This window comes from Oratosquilla oratoria, chromosome 18, assembly GCF_046742065.1.
Source record: "Oratosquilla oratoria isolate Oo_2021 chromosome 18, ASM4674206v1, whole genome shotgun sequence".
NCBI classification, from domain to species: domain Eukaryota; kingdom Metazoa; phylum Arthropoda; class Malacostraca; order Stomatopoda; family Squillidae; genus Oratosquilla; species Oratosquilla oratoria.
The window spans coordinates 18781180-18804926 of NC_134794.1; the positions used below are offsets into that span (position 1 = coordinate 18781180).

The window sequence follows — 23747 nt, forward strand, 5'->3', positions numbered from 1 at the left end:
TTTAAGCAATACAGATAGAAAATTACACAAATCCCTAGGGCAAGGGTTAACCTTTAAATGAATCCATGGCCCAGGAGGACTGACTGCACCATACACGTCCCTATCCATAACCCCATTTCTTTGCCAATCAGCCTAAACCATCATCACCAGTCCTATTAGGTGACAGTGTGGCCTCAAAAGATATACGGATAGCGAGTCAACTTAACGTCATAACGGAGAAGAAAACTGTAAAGATAAAGGTACTAGCTGATAACATTTTTTTTCAGTTGATCAAATCCCATGCCCACCCCACCCCACCGCCCGAAGCTTTCCCCGGTTGACCGGGTTGAGATCTCCTTGCCTTTAGAGTTCCGGGACATGAGGAGGTGAGAACACTGCGTGCGGGTGTCTGGTGTGAACCTGATTCACTATCACCACGGAGGCGTGGTGATAGTGAGACTTGTACGTGTCTTGACCACAAATGTTTATCGTCGTTTTCCTCTTTCTTTCTTTGTGTGTATCAAGAAGGGACCGTCCAGAACTGAACTGCTGGGCCTCTTCTGCAATGTTCGTATGGATGTGTGTTTATGTGGTGCTGTTTGGGGGTATTGAAAAGAGACTGGTCTATTTGTGATGTGTGTAGCTGGGGCCGGACCTTTGTTTTATGTTGGATGTCAGGTTTCCTGAACACAAACACACACACACACTTGGTAGTGTAGTTTGCGCTTCGGGGTCCCACGCAGGTCCCGAGTTCAATCCCCGCCTGCTTGAAAAACTTTCGCCGAAAATGCAAGCTGTTACTATCCCCCTTGATCACGGGATTTTGTTGGTTTTATATGTATGTGAGGTCATAAGAAGTATCATAAATTGGGCAATATATAAACTCTTAGCTCTCATCCGGGGGAAATATTTGTCGATCATGAGTCCAGCACGTAATCCAATACAGTAGGGACCCCCAACACCACCATATACACTAACTTATTGAACAACAAATAGATGTAGTCTTTCTAAGGTGACATATACATACTAGAATAACCAATATTTAGAGAAAGGTGTGTACGTATGGAAAGGGAAATCTTTCTTACCCTTATGGTTTGGTGGAAAAAAAAAAAATATATATATATATATATATATATATATATATACATACACACATAAATATATATACACACACACACACATATATACAAACACACACACATATATATATATATATATATATTTAATTTTTCCACCGACCCTGAAGGACAATCTTTGTCTCCATTTATCCAACTTTGCCTAAAGTTAATTTAAGTTGTCGGTTTGTACTATGTCTCCTACTTTGTGCCACTAATCGACACAACTATGTGTCAAGCTATATTTCCTAACACTTTAAGCAACCTGTGTGTGTGTGTGTGTGTGTGTGTGTGTGTGTGTGTGTGTGTGTGTGTGTGTGTGTGTGTGTGTGTGTGTGTGTGTGTGTGTCACGAACTGTACTCGTGATCGACAACTATTATCCTACCGGATAAAAGTTCAGAGTCCGCAGTTCGACCTATGAGTAATGTTGTGGTTTTACACAAGCCACACACCCATCCCGCTGTTCACAGGATATAAAAATAGGTGACTTTGTCGTTTATGTACTGATTTTAACATACAAAAAATGAGCTATGATCATGGGATCCGATCTCTTATTCTCAATTAATACCTAGTTTTATTTTTTGTGTTTCTAGCTTTGGCTGTATCTATGCTACTCCACTTCACGCATCTGTAGAGAAAACCATCTCTTCACATCCCTCACACATGTAAGTGTGTGTGTGTGTGCACGCAGATTTGGTATGAAGGCTGGATTGAAGAGCTATGGTTACCCCGCAACTCAGCCACGGTGCTGAGCGAAATGAAAGCGGCGCGGCCCAGACGACCGCTGAGCGAACGCGTTACCTCTAACAGGATAATCCTCAACCCCAACGAGACAAGGCCCCTCAACAACACCGCCTACCCTAGGCCGGCCGAGACTTCCGGACGCGCCCCAGAAGACTGTGCAGTGCCAAAACAAGAGCCCGATGGGAATCCAGTAACATCAGCCACAAACCCATTACGCATCCGACATAGCCGCGCGCAAAGGCCCGGCCAGCAGCGAGTCACGCAACTAGCGAGTCGACTTGACGTCATGACGTTGGCTAGCGGCCGCTGCAGATTCGCACGTTTCGAGTGCGTGCCTTCCTTTGCCTGTGTCGACCCGAAGTGTGTCACTCCTTTTTTGTGGATGTTCTGCGATGCACCCAGGCTGTACACCGAGAGCGAAATCAAGGTGTGGCACCCGCAACCCATCGGAGGGATTTCAATGCTCCTTTACGACAGTTCTCAAGGTCACGCAATGCGCCTATCGCTGGCGTGTTTTCACTCTTCTCTCCATGCCTGACTGGGCCTGGGGAGCACACTTTTGGAACAAAGGTGTAATCAATGGTGGAGCTGAGGGGGGGGGGTGAGCTTGCCGGGGGAATTAACGTCAAGGCGGAGGGGTTGGCTTGGGGGCACGGAAGGTAAAATGGCGTCGAGAAGGCAGAAAGGTGAAAGTATACGACGGTAGAAGGGGGACAGACATAGGGGAAGGGAGGATGGGACGAGGGCAAGTGTGGGGAGGGGGAACTGACAAGAGGTGAGGAGGAAAAAAAGGAGGGAAGATGATCTGACGACCAGAAAAGGGCAAAGTGATGATAAACAAGACGGGACAAAGAGGAGGAGCAGATATGATGGTGGTAGAAGAGGCACGGGGGATAGCAGATAAGATGACGAGCAAAAGCACGGGGAGGGGGGGTTGAAGATAAGACGGGGGGGGAGGGCAATAGGAGGCAAGGCAGGAAGAACATCAACCAAAAATACAGAAGAGATGAAAGATCAGATAATAATGTGGTCATCACGTGAAAGAGTTAATGACCGCACACACACAAAATACAAGAACGCGAGAGTGTGTACAGACGCAAAGTCGGGGGCGGAGACATTGTTGAAGCCATGTTCTCAAACGCCAACAGAATACGTGGTTCTACGTGCCAAGTATCACGTCATCCGAAACTGGCCGTTGCAATCGCTAACCGTTTGAAAACGATTCCAACGGAAAGCGCTAAGAACTTATAATATCGATGACACACAACCGATAAAACAAACTCATCACCCCACGAATGCAAATGACAGTATCAACAAGGGTCTCGGGTCACATTGCATAATGATATAGCCTACGTGAGGAAGAACTACAATGGCGGACTTCAGCGTGGAAAACAAAGAGGCACTGATTGGATTAGGGGCAGGGAGGGCTGGCGGGTAGCGAAAGCAGCATCGAAATCAACACGACAGAAGCTCCAAGTCTGTTTACACAACCGACACGATGTTGTAATGGACTATTCAAAATGTCACCAAACGAGGTTCAGAAATAGTACACAACTGCCTGGAAATTAAGGAGTCACTTCTTTATTGAAATTTAAAAATATTATCGAGGATAATTAGGATAACGTAAAAATGAAAACCATAATCGATGTAAATCTGTTTACGAAACGAGGGGTCACTGCGAGTCGCTAGTGTACCTGAGAACCATTACCTTATTTCGTATGCCAAACGCGATAGGCTACAAAGTAATGACCATGTTATATTCGACTTTTGCCCAGGGGAAAATCTTGCACTTTAATTCCAGCAGCCACCATGCTACTCTGTTCAGTTTTGTGGTACCTATTCTATGTTAACCGTTCCACATAAATGTTCCATTACATATTCAATCTTGCCTGCCTACCTCCCTTATAAGGCGGAAGAGGCTTTTTGACATATAGATAGAATTCATACATACTTTACAAGGCCAGAATAAATAGAGATAAATAATATGAAAAGGATACACTCTGACATCACCATTTCTGCAGGCCAGGGCCAGCAGCCGAAGCTTGTGGTCCCACGCGAGGGCAGACGGCTTGGCGGGAAATCCATGGTTGCAGGCCTGAAACAAACGTCAAAAATAATTGTATTTGTAGATGCCATGTAACGGTATCGGCACATAAATTCACATAACAAATGGGACTAAACACACGATTATACATCCAAATAAAATTCTGACAGGTTTTAATATTCTACAAACCTCAAATTTTAAGAATATACAAAATATATACGTGCATTTATAAATGCAATGTCTGATGAATATATCTTATGTCACGGTTACAATACACAGAAATTGTATTTGAAAATCAGCCCCGTGTAACATAATTATCTATAAATCCAATCGACCTTGCTGCGAATGCAGCGAACCCAGATATGCATTAAAAGTTCAAAACAATCTGCACTGGAACACGTTTAACCGTTTCACTTCAAAAACATCTGACGATAATGTCACCCGTAACTTGCCATACACGTTGCCAAATGTACGAGATCTGCTCTTGTTCGTATCAAGAGGAGTTTGGTCCGTGGCGATATAATGATATCGCGACCCTTTCTGATTTTTAGGTTCGGATATTGCAATAAAATATTCGAAGTAAAAGAATCACAAATACCTTTAGACGCATGCCAACCTGATTCACTCTAAATATGCGCTAGCACCGTTAGCAACAGACGAGTGTCAGATATTTTCTTCTCGCTTAACCTCAGATTTTCCCTTACTACAAATGCATTCTTTTCATAAGACCAAACCATCGTAGCTGTCCTTTCTCAATGAATTTAAGGATATTTTCCACTCCTAATTCTTGACTGATGGAAACATTCCGGATTCTGTCTCTTCTGGTGACACCCCTTATTAATCTTAACTTTAATTTCTATTGCTTAAATTTTATTTCTAATCTTCGTGGTAAGCAACCATGCCTCGTATATAAGATGATCTTTACTTTCCCATCAACAGATATCCAAGAAAATATTACGAGTGGAGACCTGAAGGAACAAGACCAGTAGGAAGACCCAGAATGAGGTGGAGGGACAACATAGTGGAGCAGTGGAAGCCAGGGGAGGGAATCATGAAAACATCGAAAACCAGCATCTATATGAAGACAGGATCAGATGGCGGGACTACATAAGGCAGAACGAGTGACAAGCTTTAATGCTATAGGAGACTAGTAAGAAAAACTACAAATGCACATTTTAACGATTTTGTTGTGGTACGGCAAACGATTTTATTTGAGCATCACGGAGGTGAAGAGATGTGACCCAATTAAAATATAAAACGGTATGGATACATAATTGACAAGAGTAAACGAAAAAATTACGTGTTTTTCTTATTAGAGAGAGAGAGAGAGAGAGAGAGGGGTGGCAAAGAATCTTTACGGGGTCCACATGAAACCCGAGCCCATTTCGATATTCTGAGCCAATATGTTCGTAAAATTACAAAGAACAAAAAGGCACGGCAACGACCAGCTAAAATAGATACATAGCATCCCAATAACTCCACCACATGCTTTACCGTAACGCATTTGCACACGCTCTGTATTCCGGGTGGTTCTTTACTCAGGTCCTGGTGCGAATATAAACTCGGCAACAGCAAGCCCAGCATCCTCGGCAGTCAGGCCTCACGCCCACCACCGACTGGGCCGAACACAGATTCAAATTTGGTCAAAATATATTAGCCGTTGCTGTCCACGTCAAGAAGGCCTGCTGACAGACGTTCAGGCATGTGATACGACTGCGCATGTCTACACATATATGCATGTATGTGTGTGTGTATATATATATATATATATATATACATATATATATATATATATATATATATATATATATATATATATAAAATACAAACACACGCACGCACAAACCATTGGGAAATGAAATAACGGAAGACCAATTTTTTTCATCTTTGCTTAAGATTTAATTATAAAGGAAAATCTCCCGTTAATTCATTCCCCAGTAGTTTCAGCAAATAGCTCCCATCACGCACTGTCATTTATGTTGGGTGCGTGCGTGTGCACGCACGCACGCACGCATTCAAGCACTGAAACCTCTCTGGGGGTATTTGCAAGTTCTTCCCGGTGCATCCTGAGGTGGTGAAGCAGGGATTTGTCCTTGTCCCACATTTCTTCAATAGTGGTGACTTGAAGGCGGTGCAATTGACAACACTGCCTGGAGTTTTGCACAGCTTGTGTGTGTGTGTGTGTGTGTGTGTGTGTGTGTGTGTGTGTGTGTGTGTGTGCACCGCTGTCTTGGATCACTTGTTGGAGTCGTGATCAACATATATATTACACTTCTGTATGAGAGTTCAGAGATCATATACGGCCTGACATATGGTTAATGCTTTGACCTTACACACCCAACTCATTGCCCACCAGGTTCGTAGTGCCGACTCGAAATAAGATCGCTGAATTGGCGGTCGAGAATGGTACCGCTGCAACATTGAACCTGTGTGCGTGTGAGCGCGCGCAAATAAATATAATCACTCAAATTACTGTGAGAAGGGAAAGGAACTCGATATATGGCTTCCAGAGTTCAAGCCAACCCAGCAATTGGGATGTGTTTTGTCACGAGATAGATTGTCATGTTATCGTCCATGGCGACAATAAAGAGATGTTTATAAACATCTACACATCTTGCATGAGACCTGTACATAACTAGACGACTGAGAATGGTCCAACGACTTGTTTACAATCCCAAGCTGAATAGTTAAATCCCATCTAAATGTTTTTGACACGAAATCTCATAACATACTTATGGAGCCTACGTGACCCACCAAGAAATACTTGCTGATGACATGAAACAAGAAATCTGTCTGACCGCTGAACGGCTGCTGAGACACGTAGCATAAATCACGGCGAAGAGTGACGACCTGACCTACTCCATGGGCAGTTCCCGTGAGACAACCCGGAAGAAAATGCCGTTTCGGATAAAATATGTCTTGAAGGAGAAGAGGGACAAAATCGGCCAGTCAGCTTGTCGGGGATTACCCACTGAAGAACGAAAGCCTCTCAGTTTTTTTTTTTTTTTTTTTTTTGGGGGGGGGGGGTCCCACGATCGCGCCAGCCTCTGCCACGTCACTCCTGCAAACTTCTCTATATCGCCTTCCTTGTGGCGTTTAAACACCCCTGCATTCCAAGCATTCTCCCCTGACAACTATATTTTTTCTTATGTGATATATAACAACAGTTCCTGTTTTTAGTCGTACGTCATGAAGCCATATTCTCGTAGGCCGTGCGACATACAAAAGTAAGGCTCAAACTTGTCAACTCACAACAATTGGTGATCATGTGTACTTTAAGGATTCCAAAGACACTTGTAACTCTCGTTAATCCGTTTAACTTTTCCTTCAACTCCTTCCGTATCCGACGATTTTGTTATTTTGTTTGTGTTTACCGCCAAAACTATTTTCCAACACTCTCCAGCTAGCCTCGTTTCACACGCTTCGACTTTTCGCCGTACACCGTCTACGACACGACGTCGTACCCAATAACTATGGATGTCTATGGACGCTTTCACATGCCATGACCACGATCACGTAGACAAGTATGGTTACCTAAGAACACGACGTCGTGTCGTGGACAGCGCATGACGTAAAGTCGATACGTTTGACAATAGTCTTACTTTTATTCTGGCCATCTTTAGACTATTTTAACTCTATCACGGTTAAAGCTACATTTCAGTTATTCAGTTAACGTCCCTCGTTCAGGGTCCAAGGGACGGTGCATTACGAAATTACTATTTATGACAGTTGGGGGACCGTTGCTCGGAATGGACGATGCCTCTGCGCAGTGAGTATTCGAATCCGCGCGTTTGGTCTCCCTCGGTGACTGCCAAAATGTGCGCGCTATATTTGAGAGCAACTATCAAACAAGATCACACCCATTTCTAGTAATTAATGTTAGCAAATTTCCCACCCGGGTGAAATGGATTTCAGCTTTCAATATCCTTCTCAAGTAACACTTGAGGCACAACAAATACCTTGTGGTAAAAAAATATACAAGGATTGAAATGTATACACACGAATCACTATTTTGACCACGCTCTCATACAACATCACTGAATGGAAAAAAATAAGATTTTAATTCTGATATATTCAATCATACTTTTTGGTAATTTAACCCAATACATTCTAAAACATGGGGGGGGGTTAATAATAAGGATGACAATTTATGCAAAAATAGTGATAACATGGAAAACACATTGTATACTTCCTGGCGATTGTTGACCGATATAGTTCCACACATTCTAAAATTCACAATTGGCCATCTATGGTTTGGTTACAAATTTTGTGATTAATTAAATGAATAAAATACACTACAATCGTGTTCCTTCTACCCCGCTAAAATTCACCGACTGCCAAATGAATGAATGCAAATCACTTCATATTCTATCGGCAATAATATATATATATATATATATATATATATATATATATATATATATATATATATATATATATATATATATATATATATAAAACTGACGAATACAAATTAAATAAATTCATACTTTGAATCCCATTGCAAAGTTAACGAGTCAAACTGATCTGATACACTCTAGATATCACCAAACGAGGGAAATTTTTCACAACAAACAAGGTGTGAATCACATTGACTGGCAAGGTTGGTTTCCCTTCATATATAACTTATCAATCACTTCTGTTTTCTGCAATGGATATCCACGGCTGGAACCCATCACATGTCACACGTGTAAACATTCAACGGAATAAAAAGAAAACAGTTAATTTACAAACTGTGACGACCGACAAGACGCCATGACCGCACCCAGTCCGCGCTGGCAGACAACTACAAATGTTCGATAAATCTAATCGATTGTATGCGACCTTTTCCTAGTTATGAGTCATGCATATATCTTACAATTAAAAGTAACGGTGCTTTTAACGAGATAAACCACTTAATATTGAACTCGTAAACTGCAGACGCAAATATCAAACTAACCGGAGGGTTTCATAACAATGTGAAAAATTACTAAAATATTTAAATGAATATTTACCGTGGTTATTGTCACTTGTTGCAATTACAAACACAGCTATTTTGTATTTTAATAATTTCCACCCTTAATTAGGACAACATACTACTCAACCCGTATGATTCATAATTCTAATACGTGAAGATACAGACCCTCTCAGTGCTACACAGTGAATGCAGGCTTGGTTATTCTGCGTTGTCAGGCCATTCTATTCAACTGAATGACCTATTCGGCACTCTGAACAAATACAATGTATTCTAATCAACATAAATTTGTTTAAATGACACTAACAACTTGTAGTATTAATAACAATATGGAATGTAAATTCCATTTACTATTTACACACGATCGTGAATTACCTCATTTTCGTTACAAAGAAACTAGTGGGCATATTAGATATGCTCATTCCCCCCCCCCTCTCACCAGTGCCTTGGACCAGTACAATAGCAAAAATGAGCGAGACAATAATAAGACAGATGGACAAATCATCTTGAATAGCAAAGAATATTAATACACATTATGGATTCTGAGAAGTCAAATACATGCTAAGTTTTTAATTGAGTGACTGATGTGCTACTTGAGAGAGGGATGGTTGGACTGTTTATATCTGAACTTGGAGAAAGCCTTCGGCAACGTTACACACAAGAGATTTATATGGAAATTAGAAAACATAGGAGGTTGTTGTGCAAACACACTAGAATGAATAAAAAAAATTCTTAAAGGATAGATGCACGAGAACGGTAGTGACATGAAAAGTCAGAATGGAGAAAAGCAACCAGCAGTGTACCACAGGACTCAGTTTTGGCTGTTGTACAGCTCCTGTAAATTAACATGATGAAAGAAATTACAGACATCTTTGCAAACCTATTTGCTGATGATGCAAAGATCATGAAGAGGGTGAGAAGCAAGGGGGATTGTAGTATAATGTTGCAAAATGACCTGGATAAAGTATGGAGTCTGAAATAGAAAATTCTAACACAAAAAATGACACTGGAAATGGTCCAAAAGAAAAAAACAATGTATTATAAAATGGAAAATGAAATAATAGCAAAAGTAAATGAGAAAAAGGACTTATGTATCATAATCAAAGATGACCTATAACCTAAGGCACACAGAAAATAACAAGAGATACCTATAATCTGTTGAAAAATATAAAGATTGGTATTTGCCTAAACGGATATGGGCATGATAGGATCACTGACAGCTTCATATGACCCAGGCTGAAATGAGCAGCAGTGCTTTGGTTACCATATTTAAAGAAAGATGCAACAAAAAATAAATCCAGAAGGCGGCAACAAAGAGGATTGCTGTTCTAAATTACACAATATACAAGGAAAGATTGCAGAAACTGGGACTCCCCACCTTGGAAGAATGAGGAGGGAGAGGCAGCATGATAATGGCATTTAAACTGAAAACGGGTTTAGAGCAAGTGGAGAGAAAAGAACTATATACTGGTACAAAAAGGAAGATCAACAAGAGGTCAGAGTAAAAGAAAAATTCTCCACAGGACGAAAGCCCTAAAACTTGGTCTCACATTTGATATACCAATACTTTCACTCTAAACATTAAACATCTCAGTGAAGACAAATAAGAAACTGAACATGCAGTATTTAGAACAGTCGCGGGCAGGATTTAGACAGCAGCGAGAAATGATTTTCACTATATGTATAAAAATCTGTAAGAACTACACTAACCTATCCATCCACAGTATGGTATCCAGCAATTAAAAAAACTAGAAACAATACAAAATTAAGCAATACAATAATAAGAACTGGCTGCATCAAGACAGTATCAACAGTCTCTACACTTGGAAAACAAAATCCTTTCCAAATACACAGTTCTATGCAAGATTCCTAAAACCCACCTATTCCTCACATTGCATCACACAGATGCAGCCCACTGAATGTAATATAGAAAAAGCCCTAGCCATATTTCACTGAAGCATCTATGATAACCTATCCCTGGTAACTCTATAGAGATAGTTACACTAGGCTACAGAATGGTTGGATTCCAACAGTTCAATTGGGTTTTGTCAAAGGTTGAAGTGTAACTATAGCTTAATGCTACATTTACACTCCAACCTTGGGTAAGATCCAACCGAATTGTTGGAATCCAACCATTCCATTGACCAGAATAACCACAGCATCATGCACCTATGCAATGATGAATACACAATTTGATCAGAACAAGCATACCGTGGCATACTGACCTCCCTGAAGGTCACACCAGCATGTGTGTATTGGGGGTTCCTGCAACAAGTAGGAATTGCACTGGTATGTCTGCATTCAGGTCCACTCCTCACACTACAATAGCACTAACATGAATTGGGCTGGCAATAGATGCCAAAAGTCCCAGATGCAACCACCATGAGGACAAATCACCTTATACTACGCTGTCCTCCACTCATTCTTTCTAGATACTCAAAATTTCTTCACTAATTAACTTATGGGTTAAACCAGTGGCTGTGGCCATGGATCCCGTGCCAGAAAGATTACTACTACAAAGGTACAAATTAAAAGCTTTAGAGCAGAAATATAAGAACATAAACCAATGAAAACTGAACAAAACTGTAGATCCACTATAGGTAACAAATCTATCTCAAATTTAGAACAGCCAGACAAAATAATTTTAAATTGTCACATTAAACATTTGTCCAAAGGTTGTTTATCAACATCCATCAATTACTATTAACCTAAAATCCCTACAAATTTGGAAAAAGACCACATGTCCTCATCCTACAACCAAACTATCCATCCAAACTACATGCTCCATACATACTTGTATCACTCCTCTCCACCATATCTCCCCGAAAAATAACCTTCAACCAAAACCAAATGCACTTCTCTCATTAACCAACTTGACTTCATAAAAAATCATTCCATAAACACATTCCTCACTCACATAGCCCAACAGGTTAAAGAAAATGACCCAACCAAAAGTGTTATTAGTCACAGGCATTAGCCATACAGGAACACCTTAAACAGTAAAACAAGTGCCACTTTCAACCAATCCATCTGTTGCCGCTGGTCTCTCTTACAGAAGACCCACAGCCTCCAGGAAACCAGCAACAGCTCCTGGGAGGAACCACAAGTCGCTTAGTGAAAATATACGCCTTTGTTGCCCAGAGATACTCAGTACAAGGTGTTCTGTGTTCCCTGTGCAGTGACTGCAACCAGGGCAGCTCAAAATCATAACTAGGTCCACTCTGTGTCAGCACCAGCTCAATGACAGATGGTGAGCCAGCACAGTTCCCCCTTTGTATGTGAGGGCCCTCCCTGTGAGGTTTATATTTGGGGGGTTATGTTGGAGTACTGAGTTAGGCTGTCTTTTTTGAAGGGCTTGCTCAGATACCTGCACGCAAATGTGTTTGAGGATACCTTGACCACCATAAACAAATAAACTAATTCAGTGAACAATGATAATTAAAACAAAACAGGATGAATATGTTTTTACCAACACTCTTAACTAGAAAGGCAACCTGAAGTGTAAGTGTCCATCATCTTTATTCCTCTAATATATATTTTTAACACTTAAGTATAGAGGGCCACTGTGCTGCTGTACAGGGCCATGAAGTTCACTATACTTCTACAGGCACAAAGCCACATAAGAAGTTATATTATACACACATGTGGATAATTTTAAATGATCAGCACCTAAAAACTCAGTTGGGCCAAACAGGTTTTGAATCATTGATCTACAACCCCTGCTCTGCTAGCTACAATCTCTTATGGTTCTGTCAGCTGGTTTGGCAATTAATAAAAGGATTACTGAATTAGTATTGAATTTCATTGAGGTGCATGAGGGGACAAAAAGAGGGGGTCACCAATAAGTGAAATGGCCTTGCTGTGAATGTACTGTGTCTTGCTGTATTGCTTCTGACCCAGGGCAGTGGGCAGGATACAGGGATGACCCATCATCCATGAGCTAAGATTAGCGGGAGGAAAGGGTGGGAGTAGGTACATGCCTTTGACTTGGCTACTTTCCTTATATGGGGGTGGGGGGAGATCTTGGTATTCAGATAGATAGCTTGGCTAAAGTAATGGCTAGTGCCACATTTGTAATTTTCTGTTGTTAAGAAGTTGGTATCACCACGCCATTAGCAAACCACAACTAATTGAATTTCTTTCTTTCTTTTTGTGCCATGCATCATTGCTATGGCATATCAAGGTTGTTAGGTTGAAGCAACTAAGGACACTACTATTACTACCTCTTCTGGAATTAGAATTGGCTCATCCCTTCAAGGGAAGCCCTAACTTTAAAATTTGTATCCCGAGAATTTGTAAAAGCTGGTTTGGCACTCTTACACAAACTGCTACTACCCAAACCTCACTAACATCCAAGAAACCAAACAAGGCTCCCCAAACAGCCTGACCATGCATGGCATCCTTGCAGAGCCTGAAGTCTGGGGACTAAACAATACTCTGATACTAAAGTTGTGCTGAGGGATCCCCTGCCCAACACCCCCTGGGACTAGCAACATGACTTGTGCAATCTAAGACAGTTGGTTTCATCTAGCTTGAAGAGGCAAACTGACTAATCTGGACCTTCACATAAGAACGTAAGAATAAAGGAGACTTCAAGAGACCATAAGGCCTACACTAGGCAGCTCCGTATCCATCACCACCTGTCATCCCCATCCATAAAGTTGTCTAATAGTTTTTTAATACAACTGATAGTTTCAGCGCTTACTACATGGTTACTAAGTTTATTCCATTCATCAACCACCCTATTAGTAAACCAATTCTTGCCTATTTCCTTCTATTTCAGGCATGACCTGAGCAAAGCAGTTACCACCTGGGCTAAGTCTTGGATGAATATACTCTTCCACTACCACTAGGACTGTTGGATCAAATATATAAACATGCATCTCCTCACTGAGCTCCATGATGGATGGAGGTGTTGGAGAGAATTTTTTTTTCTATACATATAAAGCATTCAGACATCGTGTTTTCGGTACAAGTGCAGTCCATATGTAAAGTTCAGGATAATCTAAACATTTCATCTAGAAAAACTCAGGATAATGCATGTGCCCTGGGGTGTACAGTATAAATCACCAATCTATTTGAAATGATTGATATCCTTGAGGACCCTCAAGAACAGTGGGGGAACTTCAAGTGTGAGAATGTGAAAGCTCCTGTAGAATATTGAGATGAGTCATGCTACTAGACAGGCTAGGGATATGAACCAATACAAGATCATGAAAAGTGCGACAGCTCTCATAAGGCAAGATAAGCAGTATTTAATGGAAACAATTAACTTCTTCAATATAATGACACCTCTGTATGCACTATGAGCCGAAAGTGGGGTACATGAGAATGCCAGCATTGGCTTCCTGATTACATTTATTTTGCTGTATTCTATGAACAGGCTTGATTCTGTTTTCTAGGATGTTATATTTATTCAGAGTGAAAGAGAACGAGTATAACGGCAGTAATTTTATATTTTGTGATACAGATGCGGATGTGGTACAGATGAGAGTAAAAGGGAAGAGATAGGTAGTATGTTTGTGAGAAGAAAGATGGATGTGTTGGCTTTGAGTGAAACTAAGTTGAAAGGGAAGGGTGAGTGTAAGTGGGAGGTTATCAGGAGTGAAGAGAGGGAAGGGGTGGCTATCCTAGTAAGTGAAGAGATAGGTAAACATGTAGTGGAGTGGAAGGAGGTTTCCTCAAGGATAATGTGGATGAAGGTGAAACTGGGAAAGGAGATGTGGGTCTTTGCAAGTGCATATGGGCCTGGCAGTGAGAAGAGTGTAGAAGAAAGGGAGGCCTTTTGGATAGATTTAAATGAGTGCATAGAGGATTAAGGGAGAAATGTCAATGTAATAGTACTGGGAGACCTTAATGCTAGGGTAGGAAATGGTCCAATTGATGGAGTGGTTGGGAAATGTGGAGTTCCAGGAAAGAATCATAGTGGAGAGTTGATGGTGGAAATGTGTCTAGAAAGAGAGTTGATGATAGCAAATACAGTGTTTCGGAAGAAAGTCAAGCATAAGTACACATGGGAGAGGGTGGTGGATGGAAGGGTGGTAGAGCATTGATGGATTATGTAGTGGTAAATAGGACTATGATAGGAAGAGTTAAGGTTGTACATGTGCTAAGGGGAGAGGGTGGGGGAATATCAGATCATTTTTTGGTGGAAGGTAAGTTGAGAGTGGAGGATAGATGGAGAAAGAGGAAAGGGACAAAAGGTAGGGAGGTGCTTAGAGTGAACTCTTTAAATGAAAAGGAAAAGGAGGAGTACAAGAAGCTGAAGGAGGAGTGGGAGGGAGTGAAGGATAGAGTAGAGCTAGGTGTGGAGGAATGGGGATGGTTCAAGGAGGGAGTTACAAAGTGTGCAAGGATGGTGTGTGGAACAAGAAGGATGGGAGGAAATAGAAGGAAGGGTAGTGAATGGTGGGATGAGGAAACAAAGAAGGTTGTAGAAGAGAAGAAGCGAGCTTTCACAGATTGGTTACAAAATAGGACGAGGGAGTCATATGAGAGGTACAAAGAAAAGAAAAGAGAAGTAAAGCAAAAGGTAAAGGAGGCAAAGAGGAGAGCAGATGTGAAGTAGGGTAAGAGTATGACAGAAAATTTTGAAAGTAATAAAAAGATGTTTTGGAAAGAAATTAAGAGAGGAGGAGGCAAATCAAGTAGAGAAGAAAAGGTAAAAGGTGCAGATGGAGAGATGATAATGGAAGAGAAGGCAGTGAGGGGAAGATGGGCAGAATATTTTAGGGAGTTGCTTAATGTGAAGGAGGATAGGGAGGGAAAGATAGTTGCAGTGGGAAAATGAGAGTGATGAGTGAGGAAAAAGGAGGAGAAATAAGGAAGGATGAAGTGAAGGCAGTTGTTAAGATGATGAAAGCAGGTAAGGCACCTGGTCTGGATGGATGCCATGCAGAATGTCTAAAAAAAGGATGTACAGTGATGGTGGACTGGCTGGTGAGGTTATTTAATGTTTGCTGGAGAGAGGGTAGAGTGCCGGAGGACTGGAGGAGTGCCTGTATAGTTCCACTCTACAAGGGAAAAGGGGACATGTGTGAATGTAGTAGTTTCAGAGGGATTAGCTTGTTAAGTGTAGTTGGGAAGGCTTATGGGAGGATCTTGATTGAGAGGATTAGGAGAGGAAGAGAGGGAGTAATTGGTGAGGAACAGTGTGGATTTAGGACAGGTAGAGGTTGTGTAGATCAGATCTTTGTGGTAAGACAGATATGTGAGAAAGCTATAGGAAAGGGGAGGGACGTTTTTTTGGGCTTTTATGGATCTGGAAAAGTCTTACGATAGGGTAGACAAAAAGGCACTGTGGGAGGTTATGCAGATATATGGGATAGGAGGAAAGCTTCTAGGAGCTGTCAAGAGTTTTTATGAGAGTAGTAGAGCTTGTGTCAGGATTAGAAATGGAGGGTGAGTGGTTCGAGGTAAAGGTGGGACTTCGTCAAGGATGCGTTATGTCGCCCTGGCTGTTCAACTTATACATGGATGGGGTGGTGCGAGAGGTAAATGCAAGGGTAGTGGGTCAGGGATTGAAGATGGTTAAAGAAAATGGAGAAAAGTGGGAGGTGAGCCAGCTGTTGTTTGCTGACGACACTGCGCTTGTGGCAGGATCGGAAGAGGGACTGAGGAAGTTGGTGACAGAGTTTGGGAGAGTATGTGATAGAAGAAAGCTAAAGATAAATGTGGGTAAAAGTAAGGTGATGAGGTGTACAAAGGGTGAAAGTGGCAGTAGACTGGAAGTGAGCGTTAAGGGAGAGCGACTGGAGGAAGTGGATAGTTTTAGATACTTGGGTGCAAATGTGGTAGGAAAAGGTGGAGTAAAGGTGGAGGTAGAATGTAGATTGAGAGAAGCAAGTAAATGCCTTGGTGGATTGAAGAGTGTAATGAGGAATAGACATTTGGGAATGGATGCTAAGAGGAGACTGTATGAAGGAGTGATTGTGCCAACAGCACTGTATGGGGCAGAAACATGGAACATAGGAGAGGAAGAGAGAAGGAGTTTGAATGTGTTTGAGATGAGGTGTCTGAGAAGTATGATGGGGGTTACTAGGCTAGATAGAGTGAGAAATGAGGAGGTGAGGAGAAGAACGGGGGTGGAAAGGGAGTTGGGAGATAGGGTTGATGAAAGAGTATTAGGATGGTTTGGACACATGGAAAGAATGAGTGAAGAAAGACTAGTAAAAGAGGTATGGAAGGCAGATGTGGAGGGAGTGAACATGAGGGGACGTCTTAGGATGAGGTGGATGGATGGGGTGAAGGGGGCTTTGGGGAAGAGGGGAATGTCTGTTGAGGAAGGACGGGAGAAGACAGAAGACAGGGGTGAATGGAGAATGGTTGTATATGGATGATGTTGTGATGCATGAGGTGGAATGGGTGGGGGGATGAGGTAGTATGTGTGAGCAAAATTTGATGCAGCCTGAAGGGATTTCTCCCCATCTTCTCCTTTTATGCATGGGGGGACTGACAGAGGGGGTCACCGATTTAATGAAGCGGCCTTGCTGTGGATGTGCTGTGTCTTGCAACACTGCTTCTGACCCAGGGCAGTGGACAAGGTGCAGGGATGACCCGTCATCCAGGAGGTGCTAAGATAAGAGGGAGGGTGGAGGGGTGTGGAGTGTATTCAGGGATGGAATGGGTGGGAATGATTTTATGCCTTTTCCTTTTTGGCTACCTCCCTTGTAAGGGGGAAAAAGCCTTGGTATATGTATATATGTATTGTGATGTGTCATCGTACATCAGGCAACCTGATGCGTGTGCCAATATTTGACATGTATCGAAGAGGTTAAGGATATGGAGGGTCATTTTAATGAATTTCATCTCGAGTTTCACTATGTGGAAAATCTGCAGTCCTACAGTAGCTGGGAATGGTCTTCAAACTCTTCCACAGATCTCTCTAGGAACAAACTTAGGTTCTTGTCTGCAGTGAATTGGTGCAAGACTTTTTCCACGTCACCAGTTGTCAGCTGTCTAGGTGTGGAAAAGTATAAGAAATACAGTTGAAGCTTATAGAAATATCTTGGGCCCTTTCCAGACACCAAGTGTCAGTCTTTCGGGGCTGCACCTCCTAATAGAAGTCAGAGGGTAGACAGGTTTTGAAAATGGGGAGTTCAGTTTTCCATCTTGCAGGACCACCACATGCAGGTATCCACGATTGGTCTTCAGGCCTGCATACTGAGCCCTGAAGGAAGTGTTTCATATCTTATCCAGATGAGCACTACCAAAATAGCTGATGTGCATTTAGTATCTGACATGGAAAGGTGAAGTTTACTGGTCCAAGTACCCTGGGCAGTAGTACATAGGTGACCCCCTGAGCTGCCAACTTCCCTTGACTTGTGTCTGGGTAGCAGTTGCCAATCTACCAACAGATGAAACTCCACCATCCTCATTTGAAGTTATAAAGGTTTTAAGTTGAAGGCTGGAAAGGCAGCCATTATGTCAGTATAGAGTACTGAATTCCAGATATGAAGCCATGTTCTGTGGGATGCATACAATGTTCCTATTTGACAGTCTAATATAATTGCTTATGACTAAAGCCCTGATCATCCCTCTCTGGAAGGGAAAAGGGGAGCTGGCAGGATTGCCATAATACCCACAGTATTACAATGCTCATTGTCAGGTAATACACTCACCCATCTGTTCCTCGCATGGGTTCGCTCTCATCTGCTTAAAGTTCCAGAACCCTGAGCAGTCTCAGTTCACACCTGTAAGTCCACAAATGATTGGATCCTAGCACTTTGCATTCATGTTGAACATGATAAAGTTTCAATAGGAGTTGCCCATAGCCTATACTATTCTCAAAAAGACATTTAATTCAGTACATCATGAAATGGTCTGGGATCTTCAGTGGATCAGCTAGATTCCTGCGAGGAATACTAAAGAGATGTCTAGCTTATACTCTGGACAGAGTGACGCTACATGTGGCTGAGGCACACTGGGCTTCTTTTCTGTTCATTTAAGAGAGAGGCAGGGATGCATCCTCACTCCAACAATTTTCAACACCTGCATGGACTGGGCACTAGACAGAATTATTGATCGATGTTATTATGAAGCATCCATTGGCAATACTAAGTCACAATGTCTTTGTGGATGATGCTGTACATCTTGCAGAGGCAAAACTATTGACTACAGTCCTCCTGGGCCTACACCAAGGTATAGACACTTATGGGATTATGTCACAATTGCCTGTTCTTGCAGATGATGATAACACATAGCTTGGTGAAGTGCGTAACACTTTACGAGTCATGTCTGAAAGTCCTTCAAAAGAATGGCATAGCCCATGATGTTATAGTTTCATTCAAACAGAGTATATTACAATGCCCATATTGATGCAGGACTAAAATCTAAATATTCAAAGACACTTATGCTCCCCATTTTGCTACACAGCTGTGAGACATGGACTATCTTGTCATCTTTAGAACTGAGTACATTTGGAGAATTGTGGGGTACTACTGGTATAACTGCATCAAGCCAGTCACTACTCCACGAAGCTCAATCATATCCTGTTACCAGCATAATTTGTGAAAGTCAACTCTGGCTATATGGACACTTGATATGCTTCCTTGATATTGATCCCACCAACAGGGTTACCTTCACATGAGAAAACTCTCCATAGAGGAGATGTTGGGGATTTCCATATAACTCAAACTTGCAGCATGTCTCCCTGAATTGTGACCCATAACGATGTGATTATATAAGTAAGGTAAATATTTACCCTCATGCACACAAGGATTTAGTAAATTTCTACATTTTCAAATGCAAGATATGCAACTACTATATGGAATTGGAAAATGGATGTGAAATTTTGTCACTGGAAGACTGAATGATGAGAAGCACCATGATGAGACAAGAAACTAACACTGAAGGTATCAAGATTTTCTACCCAATTTTTTTTTTACAAATAATTACCTGTACTGAGTGGCAACATCCTTTCTTTAAATGTAAAAATAAATCAGTTCATAAAGTTTGCATTTGTTTATGATTCTTGTGTTTACATTTCCTAACTTTTCCAACATCTTGAGAGAAATAAAGTCACCATTTCTAAGGTGAGAGAAAAAAAATTCCTTGGCTGTCCAATGTACACAAACCTATGCACAGTTAATGTAAATATATGGTTATGCAGCCATTATGAAATCTGTATCTTGATATAACATTATACCATTAACAATAATATTTCTAATCCCCCTCAAAAAAAATTCTTTAATTTTGACCCCCTACAAAAAATGTTGTGGACACCCCTGGATGCTACATGTGCCAAGACTACAACTACAGTACAGTATAGAAATATATTCATTTACAAATAGTTGTCAACAATGACAACTGGAACAACCTTCCTGATTGAGTTACTGAGGCATTGTCTGTAATAAGTTATGATTAACAACTAAACAAATATTGATAAATCTAAGCCAAGAAATTTAAGTATAGCAAACTTATAGCAACCGCACACAAAAATCTCACACAAACAGTGAGTTTTGAAAGTAATAACCTGGAGGCACAAGCCTAACAGCCTCTTACAGGTGCTCAGACATCATTCTATTACTTTGTTACTTGAAGTGTCAATTTCTCTCGCCCTGCTCTACTGATGATACACTGCAGGGCCCCACCATTATCTTCTCGAAGAGGCTAAATTAAAAGCCTGTGGCTTAAGATTTACAGGCTGGGAATGTGGAGGATGTGTATGCCCAACAACCACACTTTTGTTCTTTGGTGCTCCAGATTTCATCCAATGTTAAATAATAATAATAATAATAATAATAATTTTAATACTACTACTACTGCCAACAAAAAATAAAAATAAATAACAGTTAAGAACACCACTCATTTAGGTAACCCATTTCACTCTGTATGGAAAAACCTATATTCTAAGGTTTAATGATTGGTTAAATCACTCTCTTGACTGTCCTTTCATTGTACTATCTTAACACTTCACAACAGCATTCTTCTTTATACTTTCCACTCATAATTTTAAGTTTCAATTATATCTTCTCATGAATATCTACAGGTGAGTATTAGCCTCTTCTTGTAATCCATTCATCACAAGCAGAAGTCTTGTGGCTCTCCACTGAATGTTCTCAACAGCTCCATGTCCTTATTTAAATAGGAGCACCACATCTGGTTTATATATTGGAGACGAGTTCTGACCATGGCAGTGTACAAAGATTTAACAGTCTTTCTAGTGTATGTTTCTATGTGAATCTCTATAAGTATTCTTGACACATTCTTTAGTGTTCTAGCAGTCATGACCTCTCTGTTTTCCATCCCAGCATCTTTCAGGTGCCTCTATTACAGCGTTCATATTGAATACATCATACTTATATTCTACCATACACACTGGGTATGTTCTTGTCCAAATCAGTTTTCTGTAGAGAACATATTTCATAAGAATTAACAGATCTCTCCTAAGAAAACAGAAGAACCCCTTCATGTGTACAAGGAAAATGGTATGGAGGTATTTTACAAGAAAAAACAAAAAGTAAACAAAGAAGTAACACCACAAAGTAGTCTCTTAACTTATAATTTTCTTACATTACTAGGAGATAGCAAGATAAGAGGGAATGAAGAGGGTGGAGGGGAATGGAGTGTGACAGAATGGAATGGGTGGGAGTGGTTTTTATGCCTTGTTTTTTGGCTATCTCCCTTATAAGAGAAAAAGTAATAATAATAATTTTATTTGGCATCAAATCAATATACATGAAATGCAGATAATGGAAAGAACATATAGTTCAAAATAAAAATTACAACTGCCGAGGATAACACAAAAAAGCATGTAAGCTTATTTCCAATGTGGTTCTTTGGTATATGTATGTATGTATTAGCCTCTGCACAATACATTGTTTAAAATAACTATGTGCTTTGGGGTATTACTACTATTACTGATTCTATTCCAGCATCATGCAAAAACATTTTTCAGTTTTCTTTCTTGCATTTGAAAGATCCATTTACTTTCAGGAATTGTTAAATAATGTTTGGTTAGATTAGGTTTGGTCACTTTATGTTAGGTTAGGCATTATTTGACAATGTAAATTTTGTTATCCATGTTTGCAGGATCCTGGGATTTTACCCTATTACTACGTTCTTGGCAGTTTCACTTTCTGAAAACTGACCTCACTCTTTGGACACTTCCACTCTGTCTTCCGTACCAAATGCTTAGTATTTATACATGAGAAATGGGGGTTAATATTGTTTCTTTGGAAAAAAAAAAATTTTTGCATTTAGCCCCTGTATACAATGACTCATTAATAGGCATCATGAGGTGTGAGTGAGTATATGAGGATGCCAGCGTTGGCTTCCTGATTATATCTATTTTGTTGTAGCTCAGTGACCCTCTTATTCTGTGAACAGGCTTGATTACTTTTTCAGTGGTTACTAAGATTCTGGATGAAAGGGAACAAATATAACAGATGTAACTTTATATTTTAAGGCGCGCATACTGTGATGCATAATCGTAGGTCAGGCAGCTAATGTACACGTGAATATTTGACCTGTATTGAAGAGGTTAAGAAAATACCTGGAATTCTTAGGGAAAATAAGGTATAATTCACTAGAAAAAAACAAAATGTCTTCTTTAAAATTATGAAATCCAGCATTGCATACATCTATGAAGGTCCACAGATTAAAGTGGTACCATCTGACAAGTATGATTTGTTTCCCGCCCCCTCCAGTGCTAAATATGGCAAAATAAATTAATAATAATCCCTTGTATTTACAAATTATGGTAATATGAACATATAATGATCATTTTGTTGGTAATTTAATAACCCCTGGTTTATCAAAACTAAAGTAATTTGTGTTTTTGGTGATAATATAGATTGCTGGTGATATATTTTGCAGTTTAACATTAGATGGGTGCAGAAGTAAATAGTGTTGCTAACATCCTCCAGGACAGCTTTACACAGTCCAGTTCCTCTAGGTATCAGGTATTTATCATATTTTGACCATTAAAGGCAGATCCTGGACCAAAGTGGGTTGGAATTTAAACATAACAATAATTATCATCTATTACATCCGTCCCTCCTAACCCCTTAAACCACAGGGGCGAGTTTGACCGCCCTTGCCTCAAAACTCAGGTCTGAATCCGCCTTGTTTAGTGTGAATAACCATCCTGTCTCATTTACCCTTAGTATACACTTGGCGTAATATGAAACTATACTTTTACATGTTCCTTTACTTGAACTCCGAGGAAAAATACTTGACGCAGGTAAACAACACGAAATTTCTTGTACCGGTCGTTTTGTCGAAGGTTAAAATCTTGTTTGAAAGGGTGTGTGGAACGTCAACAAGTAGATGTCAAATACATGATTTGTTAAACAATTTTCCCGTACCTTCGTAAATGCAAAGAGCTCCTGTTGTTTCTTTAAACGTTCCGGAGAAAGTTTCTGTTGGTGTCTCATAAACTTTAACATGATGACGGGAATTTATTTTCGATAAATAATACCAAAGCCAACAAACTTCCCACACAAACTGCACTCCATAACCGACACAACAAAACTGACCTTAACAGCTTGGTTCACGGAAATAACTATAGTTGACAACACTAATATGATCGAAATGCATTGAAATAAATATTTTGTGCCAACAATAGAGTTGCAGCTACCTTTGAACGATCTCGGCGTCTATAAGCGGTATGCTTTTGTTTATTTTACGACAGCGCCCTCTATAAACTATAAGTTTATTAATTGTTTTCTAAACCCGATCAGATGTCATCATCCACACCTGGGAAGCGAGTGAACTCACTCTTTCAATTAACATGAGCTTACCTGGTAATAAACGACATACTCAAAAACAAATCATGTATACTCAAAAAGCGAAAAATATGTAATATGATAATCTGACTGTTTCGCATACTCATTCACTTGAGTATATACCCACCTGCAAAATAGTGTACAGTATAGACGAACAGAAGGTGATTTTAGTTACCTCGCT

At 40.6% G+C, this 23747-nt stretch overlaps 1 protein-coding gene across 7 annotated transcripts in view; it reads right to left on the reverse strand.

Moving 5' to 3' along the window:
• The window catches only part of l(2)gl (LLGL domain-containing protein l(2)gl), an 80035-nt gene extending 56727 nt beyond the window's left edge, over nucleotides 1-23308 (reverse strand). For all 7 annotated transcript variants that reach the window (XR_012967291.1, XM_076201663.1, XM_076201666.1 and 4 more), the window contains exons 1-2: nucleotides 23147-23308; nucleotides 3837-3934 (exon numbers count right to left, since the gene is read on the reverse strand). Coding sequence is in view for 6 of the 7 variants with exons in the window: in XM_076201663.1 (XP_076057778.1) it covers nucleotides 3837-3934; nucleotides 23147-23227 (179 nt within the window). In the remaining variant the exon portion in view is untranslated. The remainder of the gene's footprint in view (nucleotides 1-3836; nucleotides 3935-23146) is intronic.
• Between the last annotated feature and the right edge of the window lie 439 nt (nucleotides 23309-23747).